This window comes from Cynocephalus volans, chromosome 2 (genome assembly GCF_027409185.1).
Source record: "Cynocephalus volans isolate mCynVol1 chromosome 2, mCynVol1.pri, whole genome shotgun sequence".
Lineage (NCBI taxonomy): Eukaryota > Metazoa > Chordata > Mammalia > Dermoptera > Cynocephalidae > Cynocephalus > Cynocephalus volans.
Window position 1 is genome coordinate 104,266,046 of NC_084461.1, and position 20,806 is coordinate 104,286,851.

The window sequence follows — 20,806 nt, forward strand, 5'->3', positions numbered from 1 at the left end:
TACATGATAACATATACTTGTTCTCTATTAAACCAAATAATCATTAAATATTAGGTGTTTTAGATTATAAATGAGCTAACTTGTTTTTAAATCCAAAAATAAGTCAACAATAGAAGGTAGAAATCTAACTTTTGTTTAATATTTTAAAACATTTTCTGTATCATTTCCCCAAACATTCATTAGCATTCTAATTGTGACCAGCATTACAGTTTTTAATAAAGACTAATTCAGGTCAACAATAAACAAACAAGTGAGCATGAAAACTGTCAGAAACAACCATTGGTGTATGTTCATGTTCCACACACACAAATATTTACCAAGCTTACCTTTAAACTGCATGTTTAATTTTTCCTTACAACTTAACACTGAGTACAGGAAACTCTAGAAGTCATAAACAAAGACCAAAACAAACTCCTCTCTTCTTGCCAAAATGTGTACAAAACTGTAGTACATTTAAGTTGGATATAAATACATATTAGATACATGTCTCTTATTCTATACAAAATCTTAGTAAATATTTTCCCAACAGGGCAAGGGGTATTTTATTTTTGTTCTCTTAAATTGAAAGATTTTGCCCATTTAAAAAAAAAAAAAAAAAAAAGGATTTAAATAGCCCTAATAGTTACAGTTCTCAAAATAACAGTTGTGTTATATTCTACTTCAGTAATTTCCATATGAGCACTTCAATAAAATCACTTTACCACAGTCAATAAACTTCTTCAATGAATGAAAAATAAAAATTCATCCAGAAAATCAAAACTTATCCAGAGTAACTGCAAATGAAAATGTGTGCTATTTCAAGTTACAGGCTATTTAACTTTTTATTTAAAAATAAGGGCAATTAATAAAACACTTAAATTACATTAGCTGAGTTCAAGTTTAGCCTCTAAAGAATAAGTTTCCTCATTCCTTTATATTATTTTATGAAATGAATAAGATCAATCTAAACTACTTGATTATCATTATTTTCTTTTGTTACTTATTTCAAACTATAAAATTTATGTACAAGATAGCAGATCGATACAGGTATCCTCTGTTATTGGTCTATACCTAATTATCCATAAAGATTAATGGAAACAATACCGTTCCAATCAGGCACAACAATTTCCTTCCATTTTATAAACAAGAATTTCTAACCCAGCTCAATAACTAATCATTTTAAATTATAGATTTTAAAAAATATATTACAGGCACATTTTTTAAAACAAATACAGTATGAAATATTGCTTTTTGCTGAGTCAGTGAAATTTTTTCATTGCTTTTATGGCTATTTGGTTTACTTTCTTCTTCTTCTGGCAAGATTAATATACAACTCTCATTCTACTTTAAAGAGTCGAAAACCCACAGACCTAAGCTGTATGAAAACTTAACTTGGTACTGTCAGCTGAAGACAGGTAAACTAGAACCATAAGAATAACTGTACTAAATTTTAACACTATTCATTAACAGTTCCATTTTCCTGAGTTTGCGTTTGTTCTTTGGCATTGGCTTAGGATATAATCCATTTTTCAGAAGGTGTTCCTTGCTGAGGCGAACTCGAGCACCATGCTGGAGCTGGAAAGAGCATAAAGCTTGAAGAGGGCGAAGCAAAGTCTATTAAGAGAAAAAAAAGATACTAAAAAAGTATCTGTGACAAATCATGACTACCTACATTTTTCCTTCAGAAACAGAGATGATTATGTTTCCTTTTTTTCTTATTATTAACTTTTAACTATGAAAGGCAATAGACATTCTAATAAATATATAATTATTTCTATATGATACCTTTATATTCATACCTCGCATACCACTAAGGAATTCTAAAAAAAAAAAAAAACCACAAACACTGATTTTCCATATAGGTAATAAAGTCTAACCTTAGTTTTACATATTAATTTATACAAATACAATAAAAAAATTGTTGCCATTATAATAATTTAATCTAACAAATAATTTAATGTAACAGAAAGACTAAAAGAGACCTTTAGATACAAAAATAAGCACATAAAATTAGTTAATTCGGTTTCATTTTTGTTTGGTTTGGTTTGGTTTGGTTTGGCGGCTCAAACACAAGACCTTGGTGTTATCAGCACCACGCTCTAACCAATTGAGCTAACTGGCCAGCCCAGTTAATGCAGTTTCAGTCATAAACTGATGCAAGCTTACTGACACATGATAATAATTAGATGATGGTAGCAACAAGTAAGTGGTTTACTAACTTCTCTCACACCTAGTTCATGGACCACATACAATTTAGATACCCATGTTTTGGTGCATCTCAAATCATTCTAACTACATATGTATCTGCCTAAATTCAAATACCTATAGGGCCAGGCATGTAACATAAACATGTTAACTGGATGTACCTATAAACTAACACAGAATAATGGAGGCTGTAATACAACTGAAGTACGTGCCCTACCTAAAGTTTTTCAAATTTAAAAATTATTAACCCCCCCCCCCCCAAAAAAAAACATTATGCCAGTGCTTTAAACACACTTTGGGTCAAATTCTTTCCTTGGGCCTGAGACCCCTGATCTAACCCTTTTAAAAAATATTAGCAGAGGGTAACATCATCAAGACAGCAGAATAGACAGTACCCACAGTCACTCTCCCCCACAGCTGACCAAATTACAACTATTAGAAAGCAAAGACTGCCAATCTGGGATCACTGGAACTCCGGCGCAGAGGAGGAGAGACCCACAGAGTTTGTGAAGGTAGGAGAAGCCACTGCAAGAGGAAAAAGAAACCACTCCAACTGTTTCAAGTCCCCACTGCTTTAGGGCCAGCCCTGTGAGAGGCAGGAAGAAGCAGCAGCACACGGAGCAGGAGCCAGCAAAAGCCATAGCTGAGCCTTTTGGCTGAAATGTCCTGGAGTCCGCAGGGGAGAAAATGGCCTCAGAATTTACCCTACCAGTCCCCAGGCCAGCAAGAACACTGACAGGGTCCCATGGACCCATATAGGAGTGAGTGTGGCAGCCAACCAAAGGAACCACCCTGAAGCCAGTGAGTCATCATGAGGGACCTACGCACAGCACACCACAAGGGAAGCATTTGGAGTGTAGGAGGGAGGCTGGCCAGCTGGAAGAACACTGGGATGCAGTGTGGGCAGCTGATTTGCCTTCCAATTGGCACAGGCCCTCTCAGTGGACACTGGACAGGGTGACAGAGCTAAGGGGATGCAACTGCAGGGGAAGACTTAGTCCCAGGGAAAAATCTCCAGACAGCCCAGGTGTATCTGATCACACAAGACCCAGAAATGACCAAAAGGCCAACAATTAAAATCCAGTCTGCACAAAAAGCATTCCCTACAGAATCAGCAACAAAACAGCAATTTAGCTCAACCGCAGGGCTCAAGTGTTGGTCCCCACAGGAAGTCCCCACAGTTCTGGAATTAACCAAAACCACAGATCAGATACAAAGCTCTGATCATAACCAGTAAAGATCTAACACCACCGAAGAACACTTATAAAACCTAGAAGAGTGAGCAGTCTCCTCAAATGCCCCGGTATCAATGTAAAGACAAAAACATCAAGAAAGAACAAAGACATATGACACCAACAATGGACCCAGAGGAACAGCAGACTTATTAAACATCTGACAGAGAATTCAGAATAATCCTCTTAAGGATATTCAGGGAGTCACAAAAAAATACAGATAGAAAATTAAATGATATCTGGAAAACAATCCAGGAGTAGAATGGGAAACTTGACAAAAGAATTGAATCAATATATGAAACCAAACAGAAATTCTAGAAGTAAAGAATAATATTAACTAAACTAAAAAACTCCATAGAAAGCTCCAACAGCAGACTTAATCAAACAGAGAGAATTAGTGAGCTCAAAGATAAAACATATGAAATGATCAAATGAGAGGAGCAAAAAGAAAAAATGAAACAGAAATACTGCAAATATGGGACTCCCTCAACTGAAATAACCTCTGCATAACTGACATACCCAAAGGAGAGGAAAAAGGAAGAGATGTAGAAAGTACATTCAAGGTCATAATGGCTGAAAATTTCCCAAGTATGGAGAAAGATGACAATATCCAGCTACAGGAAGCTCAGAGGTCATTAATCAAATTCAATCCAAGGAGGAATGCTCCAAGGCACATCACAATCAAATTATCAAAAATCAAAGGCAAAGGAATAATACTGAAAGCAGCAAGAGAAAAGAGACACACAACATACAATGGATTCTCAATATGTCTCTCAGGAGATTTCTCAGTAGAAACCCCACAGGCCAAAAGAGAATGGGATGATATATTCAGGGTTTGAAGGAAAAAGACTGTCAGCCAAGAATTCTCTATCCAACAAAACTAACCTTCAAATATGAAGAAGAAATAAAGTCTTTCCCAGACAAACAAAAGCTAAGGGAATTCATCAACACTAGACCTGCCTTAAAAGAAATGCTGAAAGGAGTTCTTCGATCTGAAAGATGACAACGCTAAGGAGCAATAACAACACATTTGAAGGTACATAACTAGTAAAGTAAATTCACAGATAACTTCAGAATACTCCAATGTCATAAGGGTGGTCAATAAACCACTTACACCCTCAGTATAAAGACTAAAGGATAAATCTAACAAGACACTAACATATACAACAACCATATAAGAGATAGGCAATATTTAAAAATGTAACTTCAAACAACAAATTGCCAAAAAGCAGTGGGGGGAGAATAATACCAAAGTACAGAGTTGGCTTTGTTTTTTTTCTTTTTCTTAGATACCAATGTTAGGTTGTTATTAGTTTAAAATAATCTGTTATGCATATAAAAAATTTTTTAAGCCTCATGGTAACTAGAACACAAAAATGTACAAGAGACATACCAAAAATAAACATGAGAAATCAAAATACACTGCTAGAAAAAAAAACTTGCTCACAAAAAAAGACAGTAAGATTAGAATAAAGGAAAAAGGGGTCAACAAAATAACCAGAAAAAAGGGAACAAGATGGCAGTAACAAGTGCCTACATATCAATAATAACTCTAAATATAAATGGATTAAATGCCCCAATTAAAAGACACAGAATGGTTTAATGGATTATAAAGTAAGATCCAACAATATGCTGCCTACAAGAAATTTACTCCTCATATAAAGACACACACTGACTGAAAGTGAAGGTATGGAAAAAGATATTTCATACAAATGGAAACCAAAAAAGAGCAGAAGTAGCTAAACTATATCAGATATAATAGACTTTAAGCCAAGACAAGTAAAAAAAAAAAAAATAGGTAAGAAAGGTCATTATATAATGATAAAAGAACAAATTCAACAAGAGGATATAACAGTTTGAAATATATACGAACCCAACTACAGAGCACCCAGTTACAAAAAGCAATTACTATTAGACCTAATGGGAGAAATGGACTCCAATACAATATACTTGGGAACTTTAATACCCCATTTCAGCAAAGAACAGATCATCCAGAAGGGAAATTAACCAGGAAACATCAGAATTAATCTCTAGTCAAGGCCAACTGGACCTAACAAACATTTACAGAACATTTCATCCAACAGCTGCAGGAAACACATTCATCTCAGCAACACATGGAACATTCCCTAGAATAGACCATAGGTTAGGTCACACAACAAGTCTCAACAAATTTTTAAAAACAGAAATCATATCAACTGCCTTGCCCAACCACAATGGAATAAAACTACAAATCAAAAATGAAAGGAACACTAAAAACCAAGCAAATACCCAGAAATTAAACAACGTACTCCTAAACAATGAATAGGTCAAAGAAGAAATCAAAAAGGAAATTTAAAAATTCCAGGTGACAAATGAAAATGAAAACACATTCCAGAACCTATGGGATACAGTAAAAGCAGTTCTGAGAGGGACGTTTATAGTAAAAAATGCTTACATCAAAAAAGAAGAAAGACTTAAAATAAATAATCTAGTGTTACACCTCAAGAAGCTGGAAAAACAAGAAAAAAACAAACAGTACAAGGAGAAAAATAATATAGATTAGAGCAGAAATAAATAAATTAGAGATTTTAAAAATATACAAAAGATGATGAAATAAACAGCTGGTTTTTTGAAATGATAAACAAAATTGATAAACCTTTAGCTAAACTAACAAAAATAAAGAGAGATGATTCAAATAAATACAATCAGAAATGAAAAAGGAGACATTATAACCAATACCACAGAAATATAAAGGATCATAAGAGACTACTACAAAGAACTACATGCAAACAAACTGGAAAACCTAAAAGAAATAGATAAATTCCTGGACACATACAACTTACCAAGGTTGAACCATTAAGAACTAGAAAACCTAAACAGACAGACAACATGTAATGAGATTGAAGCAATAATAAAAAAATCTCACAACAAAGAAAACCCCAGAAACAGTTGACTTAGGTGCCAAATTCTACCAAACATTTAAAGAACTAATAACAATTCTTCTCAACTTCTTCCAAAAAAATTGAAGAGGAAGGGATACTTCCAGCCTCATTCTATAAGGCCAACATTAACCACATACCAAAACAGTAAAAAGACACAACAAACAAAGAAAACTATAACCAATATCCCAAATGGACACAGATGTGAAGATCCTCAATAAAATACTAGCAAACATTATCCAACAACAAATTAAAAAGATCATCCACCATGATCAAGGGGGATTCATCCCAGGGATGCAAGGATGGTTCAACAAACACAAATCAATAAACAAGATACATCACATCAACAGAATGAAGGAAAAAAACTATATGATCATTTCAATAGATGCAGAAAAGGAATCTGATAAACTCCAATACCCTTCATAATGAAAACACTGGGGCCGAGCCCGTGGCGTACTCGGGAGAGTGCGGCACTGGGAGTGCAGCGACGCTCCCGCCACGGGTTCGGATCCTATATAGGAATGGCCGGTGCACTCACTGGCTGAGTGCTGGTCACGAAAAAGACAAAAAAAAAAAAAAAAACACTCAACAAATTAGGTTCCGAGCAAATGTACCTGAACACAATAAAGGCCACCTACAACAAATCCACAGATGATATCATACTGAATGGACAAAAACTGGAAGCTTTCTCTCTGAGAGCTAGAACAAGACAAGGATGCCCACTTTCCCCATTCTTACTCAACAAAGTACTGGAAATTTTAGCCAGCACAATAAGGCAAGAGAAAGCAATAAAAGACATCAAAATTAGAAAGGAGGAAGTAAAACTATCCCTACTGCAGAGGATATGATCAGATACATAGAAATCCTAAAGACTCCACCAAGAAATTACTAGATCTAATAATGTAAATTACTAGATCTAATTCAGTAAAGTACCAGGATACAAAATCAACACACAAAAATCAACAGCTTTCCTATATACCAATAATGAAATAGGTGAAGAAGAAATCAAGAAAGTAATCCCATTCACAATAGCTACCCAAAAAATGAAATACCTAGGAATAAATTTAACCAAGGAGATGAAATACCTCTACAATAAAAACTATAAAACATTGGTGAAAAAAATTGAAGAGGACACAAGTAAGTGGAAAGATATTCCATGTTCTTGGGTGGAAGAATTATCATCAAAATGTCTATATTACCCAAAGCAATCTACTCATTCAATCCAATCCCTATCAAAATACCAAAGACATTCTTCACAGAAAAAAAATCTTAAAATTTGTATGGTACAGTTTCTGGTCAAGATGGCGAAATAGACAGTTGCCAGCATCACTCACTCCCACAAATCAACCAATTTATAACTTTTAAAAAGCAACTACAGTCAAGCTGGAGCCACTGGAGCTCTGGGGAAGAGGAGGAGATGCCTGCAGAGTTCATGAAAGTGGGAGAAGCCACGATGAGAGAAAGAAAGGATCATTTCTACCATTTCGAATCCCGGCCACTTCAAGCCTGGAGCTGGTGAGCACATGGAGCAAGATCTAGCAAAATTCACTGCTGAATTTTGAAGTTGCTTGGAAGCGGCACTAACCGGGTTCCCATGGACCCAAATAGGAGCAAGGAGCCACAACAACTGACAAAAAAGGAGCCACTCAGAGACCAGTGAGTCATTGCAAGGGACTGGCACATGGCCTGTCCCATGGGAAGTGTTTGGAGCATGGGTGGTGGGGGAGACAGGCCCACCGGGGAAACACTGGGGCATAGCATGGACAGCTGATCTGCACTCCAATCGGTGTAGGACCACTCAGTGGAGACTGGTCAGGAATATAGAACATACCTAAGAGGCTTTCTACAATAATATTGTTCAGAGCTATTTGATACTCAACAAATGATAATGTTTCTATAGAAATAAAGAACATTATATTTGAGGCTATGTGAAGCTATGTGAGAGAAAGACTGATTCAGAGAAACAAAGAAAATCCTCTACTTATAAAACAAATTAGTTTTTAAATGTTTACAAAGGGTCTTCAAAAAGTTCATGGAAAGATTCATATTATTTTTTAATCCTATTTTTCCTCCTAGTTGGCAGAAAATCAGTGTTTTGTAAATCCTTTTGTTTGTATATACAAAGTAACAGTTTTCAAGGGACCATTATTACCAGCCACTGGTGTTGCATAGAGCTAAGCCACTTCGGCTATGACACAAAGCTTTGTCACTTCTACCTTATAGTAGCTGAGTAACAGCTACCAACTTTTAGTTCAAAATTCCCTTTGTCAACCTATAGGCAAAAATCAGAAAGGCAAGGAAGGGCAAAAAGATGAAGTCTTCTTGAGTGCCTGTGTTGACAGTTGTGGCAATTAGCCCATATTATCTCACTCAATTCTCACAATAGTATGAGGTAACCATTTTTTTGTATATCACAGATAAGGAAACAAGCACAAAGAGATTATGTGAACTGCACACTGGCAAAAAGTGATGATAATAAGTGATGAAACTGTAATTCAAACCTACTTCAAAGCCCGTATCATACCACTTCCAGGTAGCTATGCTTTCATATCATATCTCCAAGTGCTTGAAAAACTGCTCTAGAATAAAAGATGTGGATGAACCAACAGACTAACAAAGCTATTCTATGCCAAGTTCTTTATTTTGAAGAGCCCGATCTCTATAGAATGAAGCCAACTGAAAATTTACTACTCTCCTCCATCAATTTTAAATTTTTACTACAATTGCCCCTCATAAAATGTTACTAGGGGCCGGCTGGTTTGCTCAGTTGGTTAGAGCACAGCCTTATAACACCAAGGTCACAAGTTTGGATACCTATAGTGGCTCACCGCCCAAAAAAAAAAAAAAAAAAGGTTACTGGGGAAAAAATATATGTCAAGAAAACACCTATGTCTAGAACAGACTGTAACTGTGTTTCACATAGAAACACAATACGTTTTTATTGCAACTAGATTTGAACAGGCTGGACATAAGGTTCCCCCACTAAGAAAGCAGCTTTACTGTAAGTTGGGGGGCCAATTTTTGCTATCTGTAATAATAAGCAACTTGAGAGCTTTCATTATGCATTTCTTCTGTTCATGCTCCCACCAACCATCTTATCAGCACCTCCCAAATCACAGGCCAATTGATTGTCAAACATCCTTTTGCTACTCCTGGCCACTAGAGTATGATTACTCCTGGTGACCAAAGCAAGCGGAATGAGGACTCTAGAACCTCACTGTTATTTGGAGATTTTATATCCAATGTGATTTATAGACAATAATAACAAAATCTAAAGAGATGCTAGGTTCTGTCACCATTCTGTACCTTCAACTTTGCCTGTTGTTAGGTACTACTCACAACAAAAGATTTTGTGCAAGTCTCGTATTGTCACAATAGGGATTCCTTTTTTTTGTTTTTTTTTTTAAAGATACCATACCACAAAGCACATCTAATTTAGCAAGAATCAATGATGTCAGCTTTTAGCTTTATATGTCATCAACGAATGCTTTTGGTTATATAAAGCAATAAAAGTAGTGAAAGGATGAAAATAAAAATATGCCGATGGAGAAGAAACCCTAAAAAATATCAAGAAAATTGTCCTAAATATTTAATGTTATATTATTTTTTTGAATAAGTTCCTTCTCAGTCAACTTTGAAAGAATTCATTCTAGATACCTGTATTATATAGAGTATTTGTAAAATAGAACATGAAATATTCTTGGCTAGTAGGTTTCCTGCTATGATGGTAAATTAATGAATACCAGAATAATGTGTATTATAAAACCGGAGAGAAGGGGAACAGTAACAGCATTAATAGCAGGAGGACAAACCCTGTCCCTAGCCCTAACAGTAACATGCTACAATTACTGTTACTGTAACCACCACTGTTACCAACATTAAGGCTTCCATTTAGGATTGCAATAAAGATCCAGTTTTAACTGTGGGAATAAGAGACAAAAATCCACAGAGGATTCTCTGCAAAACCCAAAATAAGGAGAGAGAAGCAAGTTTTAAATCCATAGCCAAAGAACATTATATTTTTCCCTCAAGATCTGAACTTTTAATGGGTCCTTAGTCTGATGTTGTCAGATCCTAGAATCTTACATCAGCAAAAAGGAAAATACAGAAACTGTACAAAAGCAAGTTTAAACAACAGCATTGGGTTTCATCTTTTTTTAAAGATACCCATAAAGAGCATATATCTGCTCTCAAACATACAGGGATGATGGTGAACAAACAAAACAGAAAGACAACTATAGGGGTACATAAAGTGCTATGTTGATGGCTGAGTACATGGAAGTAAGCTATAAGGCTAGAGGAGAGGTAGAAGAGGCTGAGAACGTGCTGACATACGGTAAGGATCTAGGGTCCCTCATGAACTTTTTTCTCAAAGGAGAGAGAACAGAGAAAGTGAAATTGCCTAGACCCAAAACAAAGTCTACTCACACACATATATACCACCAAAAAGCCTACTTATGAAATCTACTTCTTCCAAAAGAAGAAAAGTCTCCAGCTCTGAGATTTTACACAGTTTAGCATGGGGGAGAGGAAAAAGGCAATTCAGTGCTTGCCTCTGGCATTCTTTAGCAATCCTTACTATTGAGATCTTCTTGCTCTCTTTTGGATTAATATCTTGGTAACTAATCCAGTTACTCTGAACCAAGCTTTTACCCATTATTGAAAGTTCCTTCATGGCAAAGGCACACTCTTATAATGGTAACCACAGTGCATAATGAAAGAGTGAGAAAGAAGGCAGGGGGGAAAGAGTACTGTGTGTGCGTGTGCGTGTGAGTTTGTGTGTTGGAAAGGGAGTTATAAACTTCATTTAGTATGCTTGTTATCCTCTGACTTTTCTTCTTGAGTTGTTATTTATCAGAATTTTTCAATGATTAAAAAACTTTAATAATTTAAGTTCTATCTAGCTATTTTTTCTTTTGCTATGAATGCAAAGTTTGTTACATGCTCCAAAAGATGAGATGTTAGTAAGTTCTTTGGAACATTATTCTTTGCTGATTACTAATACATATGAAATCATCAGTCTTTCATGGAAATTAAATAAAACGATTGTAAGTTATAACCTTTTCACATTCTGTGGGCAGTTCTCTAAAACAAAAATGTATCTTTTTTACACTCTAAGCAAGGTTAATAAGATAAACAGGAAGTTAGTATAACTTCTCAAATAAAGGCACTAATGCAAAAAAAAGTTTCTGTAGAATGCTCTTTTAATTAAAAAGAAAAATGTTGAGCATAGGAGAACACAAGATACTAAAAAGAGAAATAGAAAATACTAAGAGAAAAATCTAGCCAAAAAACTCTATTTAATGTTGTGTTACTTAAATGCAATTTAGCATATTACAAATGCTGTTTGCACAGCTTAGTATGAATATTTAAATAATACAATCTGTAATGCTAAACTAACACAGAAAAACACGACAGGAGGGAGAAGGTTATAAAAGTACATAAATTTCTATAACAAATACATTCTACTTATCAATTGAGTTACAAATTTAACAAGTTAAGCATGTCTAAATTTTCTAGATAAAATCTAACCAACTCTTATTTTCTAAAACTTTAGACCTTCCAAAGACATACCTCTTGTATGTAATTATTTTTTTCCAAGATGGAAAGCGCAACAGCTGCACACTCCAGTGTAGAAAGGCACCTATTAGTTGGTTGCATCCGAATTACATACTGACTAGAAACGCTAGTTTTCAACTGCACCTGAAACCAAAAACAAAGCAATTAAGTGTAATCTTTGTTTTAAATTTAAAATTATAAAGTCTGTTTTAAATACTTATTAGTTTCTTTCCAAAATTGCCAGCAGTTTAGAAATATTAAATGTGTAGATATCTTTTATACATAATATCCTTTATTTGTTATTGTTAAATAGTAGAAGAGGACAGTTACACATATATATGACAAAAAGTTATATCCAGAATATATGCAAACTCCTATATATCCAAAAGAAAAAGACTAATAACCCTATCCCAAAAGGGGAAAGATCGAATACACACTTCACAAAAGAAGATACAAGAATGCCAAATAGGTACTTGAAAGAGTGCTCAACAGATCTAATGCATAGATTTGTTGTCTCCTAGAGGTAGGAGAGGGAGAGAGAAGTTGGGAAGAGACCGAACAAGGGAAAAACAAATTAATAAATTTTTTTAAAAGATCTAATGCAAATTAAAACCACAATGGGATAACATTTCACACTCATTATAGTAGTGACAATCAAAAAGACTAACACCACAAAATGGCAAATGCGGAGCAAATGAAACTCCAATACACTGCAGTGGATGTTAAAATGGTATAATCACACTGGAGAATTATTTGACAACTTATTTTATTCTATGGTTTATCTTTCCATTATGTTTCATTTTAAACTAATAGGTAAATGTCTGTGTAGATGTATTTAAATATACAGACACACACATACACAAATTACAGATATACTCTCTTTTTAGACAAGAAGCAGCATACTATACAAGGACATTTATAAAAAAATTCATGGAAAAATGGAATAATAAAAAAATATAAACCTTATTTCTCAGCATAAGCTCCATCAAGTTCAAGACACTTTTGTAAGTGATGATACCAGCCAATTCGTCCTTTCCTAAAGAACTGAGGGTCCTGAGAATTTAACCATGTCAAGGTACTCTTTTTATACATTATTAAATGAGGGGGGGGAAGGGGGTGCCCTTTAAAGACGTTTTTTTAAGATTAGGAAATAAAAAGAAGTCAGGAAAAGCCAAATCAGGACTGTAAGGTGGATGCCTAATGATTTCCCATCAAAACTCTTGCAAAAGTACCCTTGTTGGATGAGAGGAATGAGCAAGAGCATTGTTGTGGTCGTGAAGCTTTCCTGGACATTTTTCTGCTGAAGCTTTGACTAACTTTCTGAGAACACTCCTATAATAAGCAGATATTACTGTTCTTTAGCCCTTCAGAAAGTCAACAAGCAAAATGCCTTGAGAATCCTAAAAAAAATGTTGCCATGACCTTTGCTCTTGACAGGTCCACTTTCACTTTGACTGGGTCACTTCCTCCTCTTAGTAGCCATGGCTTTGACTGTGCTTTGTCTTCAGGATTGTACTGGTAAAGACATGTTTCATCTCCTGTTACAATTCTTCAAAGAAATGCTTCATGGTCTTGATCCCAATTGTTTAAAATTTCCATTGAAATCTCTGTTGTCTGCAGCTGATCTGGGTGCAACAGTTCTGGCACCCATGAAGCAGAAAGTTTGCTCGACTTTAATTTTTCAGTCAGAATTCCTAAGCTGAACCATTTGAGATGTCTATGTCATTGGCTACTGTTTCTGCTGTTAATTGTTGATCCTCTTCGATTAGGGGACAAAAAGATTAATTTTTTCCTCACAAACTGATGTAGATGGTCTGCCTCTGCAGGCTTCATCCTCAACACCACCTCGTCCCTTCTTAAAAGGAGTCATCCATCTGTAAGCTGTTCATTTCTCTGGAGCACTGTGCCCATAAACTTTTCATACAGCATCCATGATTTCTCCATTCTTCCAACCAAGCTTCATCATAAATTTGATGTTTGTTCGTGCTTCAATTTTAACAGAATTCATGTTGCTCTAATAGGGGCTCCTTTCAAACTGATGTTTTATACTTCTCAGCAACTCAAACTAGATCCTATTCAGACATGTTATAACAAATTAGTATGAGCTTATTTTGGTGCAAAAATATTTTGAAATCATCACATAGTTTTTTTATAATAAACATTGACCATGAACTTTTTTTTTTTAATTTTATTTTATCGATACACATTGTAGCTGACTGTTGCTCCCCATCACCAAAACCTCCCTCCCTTCTCCCTCCCCCTCTCCACCCCAACAATGTCCTTTCTGTTTTCTTGTCGTATCAACTTCAAGTAGTTGTGGTTGTTATATCTTCTTCCACACCTCCGTTTTTTTGTGTGTGTGAGTGTGTGTGAATTTATATATTAATTTTTAGCTCCCACCAATAAGTGAGAACATGTGGTATTTCTCTTTCTGTGCCTGACTCGTTGCACTTCATATAATTCAATCGAGGTCCATCCATGTTGTTGCAAATGGCAGTATTTCATTCGTTTTTATAGCTGAGTAGTATTCCATTGTGTAGATGTACCACATTTTCCGTATCCACTCATGTGATGATGGACATTTGGGCTGGTTCCAACTCTTGGCTATTGTAAAGAGAGCTGCGATGAACATTGGGGAACAGGTATACCTTCGACTTGATGATTTCCATTCCTCTGGGTATATTCCCAACAGTGGGATAGCTGGGTCGTATGGCAGATCTATCTGCAGTTGTTTGAGGAACCTCCATACCATTTTCCATAGAGGCTGCACCATTTTGCGGTCCCACCAACAATGTATGAGAGTTCCTTTTTCTCCACAACCTCGCCAGCATTTATAGTTCAGAGTCTTTTGGATTTTAGCCATCCTAACTGGGGTTAGATGGTATCTCAATGTGGTTTTGATTTGCATTTCCCAGATGCTGAGTGATGTTGAGCATTTTTTCATATGTCTGTTGGCCATTTGTATATCTTCCTTACAGAGATGCCTACTTAGCTCTTTTGCCCATTTTTTAATTAGGTTGCTTGTTTTCTTCTTGTAAAGTTGTTTGAGTTCCTTAAATATTCTGGATATTAATCCTTTGTCAGATGTATATTTTGCAAATATCTTCTCCCATTCTGTTGGTTCTCTTTTAACTCTGTAAATTGTTTCTTTTGCTGTGCAGAAGCTTTTTAGTTTGATATAATCCCATTTGTTTATTTTTCCTTTGGTTGCTCGTGCTTTTGGGGTCATATTCATGAAGTCTGTGCCCAGGGCTATTTCCTGAAGTGTTTCTCCTATATTTTCTTTAAGAAGTTTAATTGCTTCAGGGTGTATATTTAAATCCTTAATCCATTTTGAGTTGATTTCAGTATACGGTGAGAGGTATGGATCTAGTTTCATTGTCCTGCATATGGATATCCAGTTATCCCAGCACCATTTGCTGAAGAGGCAGTCCCTTCCCCAGTGAATAGGCTTGGTGCCCTTCTCAAAGATCAGATGGCACTAAGTGTGTGGGTTGATTTCTGGATTCTCTATTCTATTCCATTGATCAGTGTGTCTGTTTTTATGCCAGTACCATACTGTTTTGGTTATTATAGCTTTGTAGTATAGCTTAAAGTCAGGTAGTGTTATGCCTCCAGCTTTATTTTTTTTGCTCAGCATTGCTTTGGCTATGCTTTGGTCTTTTATTGTTCCATATAAATGTCTGGATAGTTCTTTCCATATCTGAGAAAAATGTCTTTGGAATTTTGATGGGGATTGCATTGAATTTGTATATCACTTTGGGTAGTATGGACATTTTCACTATGTTGATTCTTCCAATCCAAGAGCATGGGATATCTTTCCATCTTCTTGTATCCTCTCTAATTTCTCTCAGCAGTGGTTTGTAGTTCTCATTATAGAGATTTTTCACCTCCTTGGTTAACTCAATTCCTAAGTATTTTATTTTTCTGGTGGCTATTGTAAATGGGCAGGCTTTCTTGATTTCTCGTTCTGCATGTTCACTATTGGAGAAAAGAAATGCTACTGATTTTTGTGTGTTGATTTTGTATCCTGCTACTGTGCTGAAATCATTTATCAATTCCAACAGTTTTTTTGTAGAGGTTTTAGGCTGTTCGATATAAAGGATCATGTCATCTGCAAACACGGACAGTCTGACTTCATCTTTTCCAATCTGAATGCCCTTTATTTCCTTCTCTTCTCTGATTGCTCTGGCTAGTACTTCCAACACTATGATGAATAGGAGTGGTGAGAGTGGGCATCCTTGTCGAGTTCCTGTTCTTAAAGGAAAAGCTTTCAGCTTTTCCCCATTCAGGATGATATTGGCTGTGGGTTTGGCATATATGGCTTTAATTATGTTGAGATACTTTCCCTCTATACCTAACTTATAGAGGGTCTTTGTCATGAATGAGTGCTGACCTTCATCAAATGCTTTTTCAGCATCTATAGAGACGATCATATGGTCCTTGTGTTTGAGTTTATTAATATGGTGTATCACATTTATTGATTTGCGTATGTTGAACCAACCTTGCATCCCTGGGATGAATCCCACTTGATCGTGATGAATAATTTTACGTATGTGTTCCTGTATTCTATTTGCTAGTATTTTAATGAGGATTTTTGTTGTTTTTTTTTTTTTTTGTGGGGGGGGATGTAATTTTTTTTATTTTATTTTATTTTTTATTTATTTATTTATTTTTTAAATTTTATTTTGTCGATACACATTGTGACTGATTATTGCTCCCCATCACCAAAACCTCCCTCCCTTCTCCTTCACCCCCTCCCCCCCAACAATGTCCTTTCTGTTTGCTTGTCGTATCAACTTCAAATAATTGTGGTTGTTATATCTTCGTCACCCCCCCCCGGTTTGTGTGTGTGTGTGTGTGTCTGTGTGTGTGTGTGTGTGTGTGTGTGTGTGTGAATTTATATATTAATTTTTCGCTCCCACCAATAAGTGAGAACATGTGGTATTTCTCTTTCTGTGCCTGACTTGTTTCACTTAATATAATTCTCTCAAGGTCCTTCTGATAACAGCTTCAATCTCCTTTATTGTTATTGGTCTGTTCAACTTTTCTACGTCTTCATGGTTCAGTTTTGGGAGCTTGTGTGTTTCCAGAAATTTATCTATTTCCTCCAGATTTTCAAATTTGTTGGCGTATAGTTGTTTATAGTAGTCTCGAATGATTCCTTGTATTTCAGATGAATCAGTTGTAATATCGCCTTCTTCATTTCTAATTTTTGTTATTTGAGTCTTCTCTCTTCTTTTTTTGGTCAGCCATGCTAATGGATTGTCAATTTTATTTATCTTTTCAAAAAACCAACTTTTTGATTCATTGATCTTTTGTATTGTTTTCTGGGTTTCTATTTCATTCAGTTCTGCTCTGATCTTAATGATTTCTTTCATCTGCCAACTTTAGGTTTGGATTGTTCTTGTTTTTCTAGTTCTTTAAGGTGAAGTGTTAGGTTGTTCACTTGCCATCTTTCCATTCTTCTGAAGTGAGCGTTTAATGCAATAAATTTCCCCCTCAATACTGCTTTTGCAGTATCCCACAGGTTTTGGTATGATGTATCATTGTATTCATTAGTTTCAATAAATTTTTTGATTTCCTGCTTGATTTCTTCTTGGACCCATATGTCATTAAGTAGAATGCTGTTTAAATTCCATGTGTTTGTATAGTTTCCAGTGTTTCGTTTGTTATTAATTTCTAGTTTTAATCCATTGTGGTCTGAGAAGATACATGGGATAATTCCAATTTTTTTGAATTTATTGAGACTTGATTTGTGACCTAATATGTGATCTATCCTGGAGAATGATCCATGTGCTGATGAGAAGAATGAATATTCTGAAGTTGTTGGGTGGAATGTTCTGTAGATATCTGCCAATTCCAATTGGTCTAGAGTCTTGTTTAGATATTGTGTTTCTCTACTGATTCTTTGCCTAGATATCTGTCTAATATTGACAGTGGGGTGTTCAGGTCCCCTGCTATTATGGTATTAGTGTCTATTTCCTTCTTTTGATCTAACTGAGTTTGTTTTATAAATCTGGCTGCTCCAACATTGGGTGCATATATATTTATGACTGTTATGTCTTCTTGATGGATCAGTCCTTTTATCATTAAGTAGTGTCCCTCATTGTCTCTTTTTATGGTTTTTAGTTTAATGTCTATTTTGTCAGATATAAGAATAGCTACTCCAGCTCGTTTTTCTTTTCTGTTTGCATGGTAAATCTTTTTCCATCCTTTCACTCTTAGTCTGTGTGAATCTTTATGGGTGAGGTGGGTCTCTTGTAGGCAGCATATAGTTGGGTCCTCCTTTTTGATCCAGTCAGCCAGTCTGTGTCTTTTGATTGGGGAATTTAAGCCTTTTCCATTAAGAGTTGTTATTGAAAGGTGTTGATTTATTCCTAGCATTTTATTGGTTGTTTGGTTGTCTTAGGTGTCTTTTGTTCCTTGCTTTCTGATTTACTGTTTGGTTTCTGTGTTTGTTGGTTCCTTAGGTTGTAGATAGCATTTTTGTTTGCCTGTTTTCTCTTCATGAATGCCATTTTTATTATACTCGTCGGTATTGATTTTTCTTGGGTTTTTATGGCAGTGGTAGTTATTTTTCAGGAACCAAACCCAGTACTCCCTTGAGGATTTCTTGTAAGGGTGGTCTTGTGGTAGTGAACTCCCGCAGTTATTGTTTGTCAGAGAAATATACTATTTGCCCTTCATTTCGGAAGGATAGCCTTGCAGGGTACAGTATTCTTGGCTGGCAATCTTTGTCTTTCAGTTTTTTGAAAATATCATTCCATTCCTTTCTAGCTTTCAGGGTTTGTGATGAGAAGTCTGATGTTAGCCTGATTGGGGCTCCCTTATAGGTGATTTGACGCCTCTCTCTTGCAGCTTTTAAGATTCTCTCTTTGTCTCTGAGTTTTGCCAATTTGACTATGACATATCTTGGAGAAGGCCTTTTTGGGTTGAATACGTTTGGAGATCATTGAGCTTCCTGCATCTGAAGATCTGTGATTTTTCCTATACCTGGGAAGTTTTCTGCCACTATTTTGTTGAATATATTTTCAATGGAATCTCCATTTTCCTCCCCTTCTGGAATACCCATGACTCGGATATTTGATCGCTTAAGGTTGTCTGATATCTCTCTCAGATTTTCTTCAATGTCTTTGATTCTTTTTTCTTTCTTCTTGTCTGCTTGTGTTATTTCAAACAGCCCATCTTCAAGTTCAGAGGTTCTCTCTTCAACTTCGACAAGCCTGCTGGTTAAACTCTCCGTTGTGTTTTTTATTTCGCTGAATAACTTCTTCAGTTCAGCCAGTTCTGCTACATTTTTTTTCAGGACATTGATTTCTTTGTACATTTCCTCTTTCAGATCCTGTATACTTTTCCTCATTTCATCATGACGTCTAGCTGAGTTTTCTTGTATCTCATTCAGTTTCCTTAGAATTATCACTCAAAATTCCTTGTCAGTCATGTCAAGGGCTTCTTGTTCTATAGGATCTAGAGTTTGAGATTTATTAACTTTTGGTGGTATACTTTCTTGATTTTTTGTATTTCTGGTATCTATTTTTTGGTGTTTATTCATTGTGGCAGGGGGTTTCACAGTCCACCGGTTTGAGACTAATGACTAACTAGGATGTTGCTGTGGTTGCCAATTTCGTATGGCTCCCTCCGTGACTGCTCGGTTGGCCTCTAGTGCCTTGTGTGTTTGGTTGCCTCGGGTCTTGGGCTTCTCCAGGGAGCCACCTTTCTGGTCAGCTTGGACTCTGCTGGGCTGGTGGGTCACGTACCACAGGGTGTTTGATCTCTGTTCAGCTTTCACATCCTGTGCAGGACTTTTCCCTGTTCCGTGTGCTCTGGCCAGGCTGTTGGATCGTGCAGTGGCGACCCGACAGGGTGTCTGTTTTCTGTCGAGTCTACGCCTCCTTGGCCGCACATCTCCCCACTCTGTTCGCACTGTGCTGGGCTGGGGCGTGTCTTCTGCACCCCTCGTCTATCAGCTGGGCCTTCAAGACCCTGCCCGGCACCACCTCACCGAGGAAGTCTTCCAGGTTTCTGGTAGGCACAGACGACCAGTCACTCTGGGTGCCTTTGTAGCACTGTGTAGATCTTTCTCGGGGCTTGTTCACCTTTGTATCCCCCCGGCATATACCGAATCTAGCGCCCACCTGCAGCCAGCTCTCCGGCAGGTTCAAGCGGACCTGGGAACTCTCCTACTACACTATTCCCAACCAGAAATTGGTTAGGCTTTTTTCCGAACTGGTGGCCACAGAGATGGTATCTGCCTCCCAGTAACAGGAAGTTTACCGGGGGCCGGAGTCCCGGGTGTGGTGGAGTGACAGTCGGCTCGTCCATACTTCCTTGCCCTCCCGACACCGGCCGTGGACGCCCCACTCCACCAGCCCCACCAGAGAACCGCAGAGGGAGTGGGAGGGGAGGCCAGCCTGCAGGCTCTGGAAAGCCCCGCGCCGGGCCAAGCAAGTGGGAGGGCTCAGTGACGGCCAAGCCAGGTGGAGCTGTCAGCACCTGGGAAAATGGAGGCAGCTCCGGAGCACTGAGTGAACCGGTGATGCAGGCCGGAGCTGGGTGGGCGTCACCCCCCCAACAGAGCTGGGTCAGGGGTCACTCACAGTGCTGTGCCAGGTCGGGTGCTCACTCTCTGCCTCTGGTTTGTCGCCTTTCCCATTCTCGGCCGCTGCCGCCTCGGGCTGTTCAGTTGCGGCGCGGCTCAGGCGCTCCCAGGAATCTTCTTTAATGCCAGCATGAAACCTCAAATCCTGAATAGGGCAGCTGGCCGCCTTCAGCGCAGCCCCGGCCTCCGGGATCCTGTCTGCATCCACAGCAGCCCTGGCGCTGTGTTCCCTGTTTCGAGACTCACTTTTGCAGCTAAGAAACAGTTCTTTTCCTGCTCCACTCTTCAAAGCTGTTGCCTGTAAATGAGGC

General features: G+C 37.2%; 1 protein-coding gene across 1 annotated transcript in view; it reads right to left on the reverse strand.

The window, feature by feature from the left end:
* Positions 1-1,242: 1,242 nt before the first annotated feature.
* The window catches only part of DTWD2 (DTW domain containing 2), a 131,565-nt gene continuing 112,001 nt past the window's right edge, over positions 1,243-20,806 (reverse strand). The window contains exons 5-6 of the mRNA XM_063088001.1: positions 11,909-12,037; positions 1,243-1,593 (exon numbers count right to left, since the gene is read on the reverse strand). Coding sequence (XP_062944071.1) covers positions 1,423-1,593; positions 11,909-12,037 — 300 coding nt within the window. The 3' untranslated portion in view covers positions 1,243-1,422. The remainder of the gene's footprint in view (positions 1,594-11,908; positions 12,038-20,806) is intronic.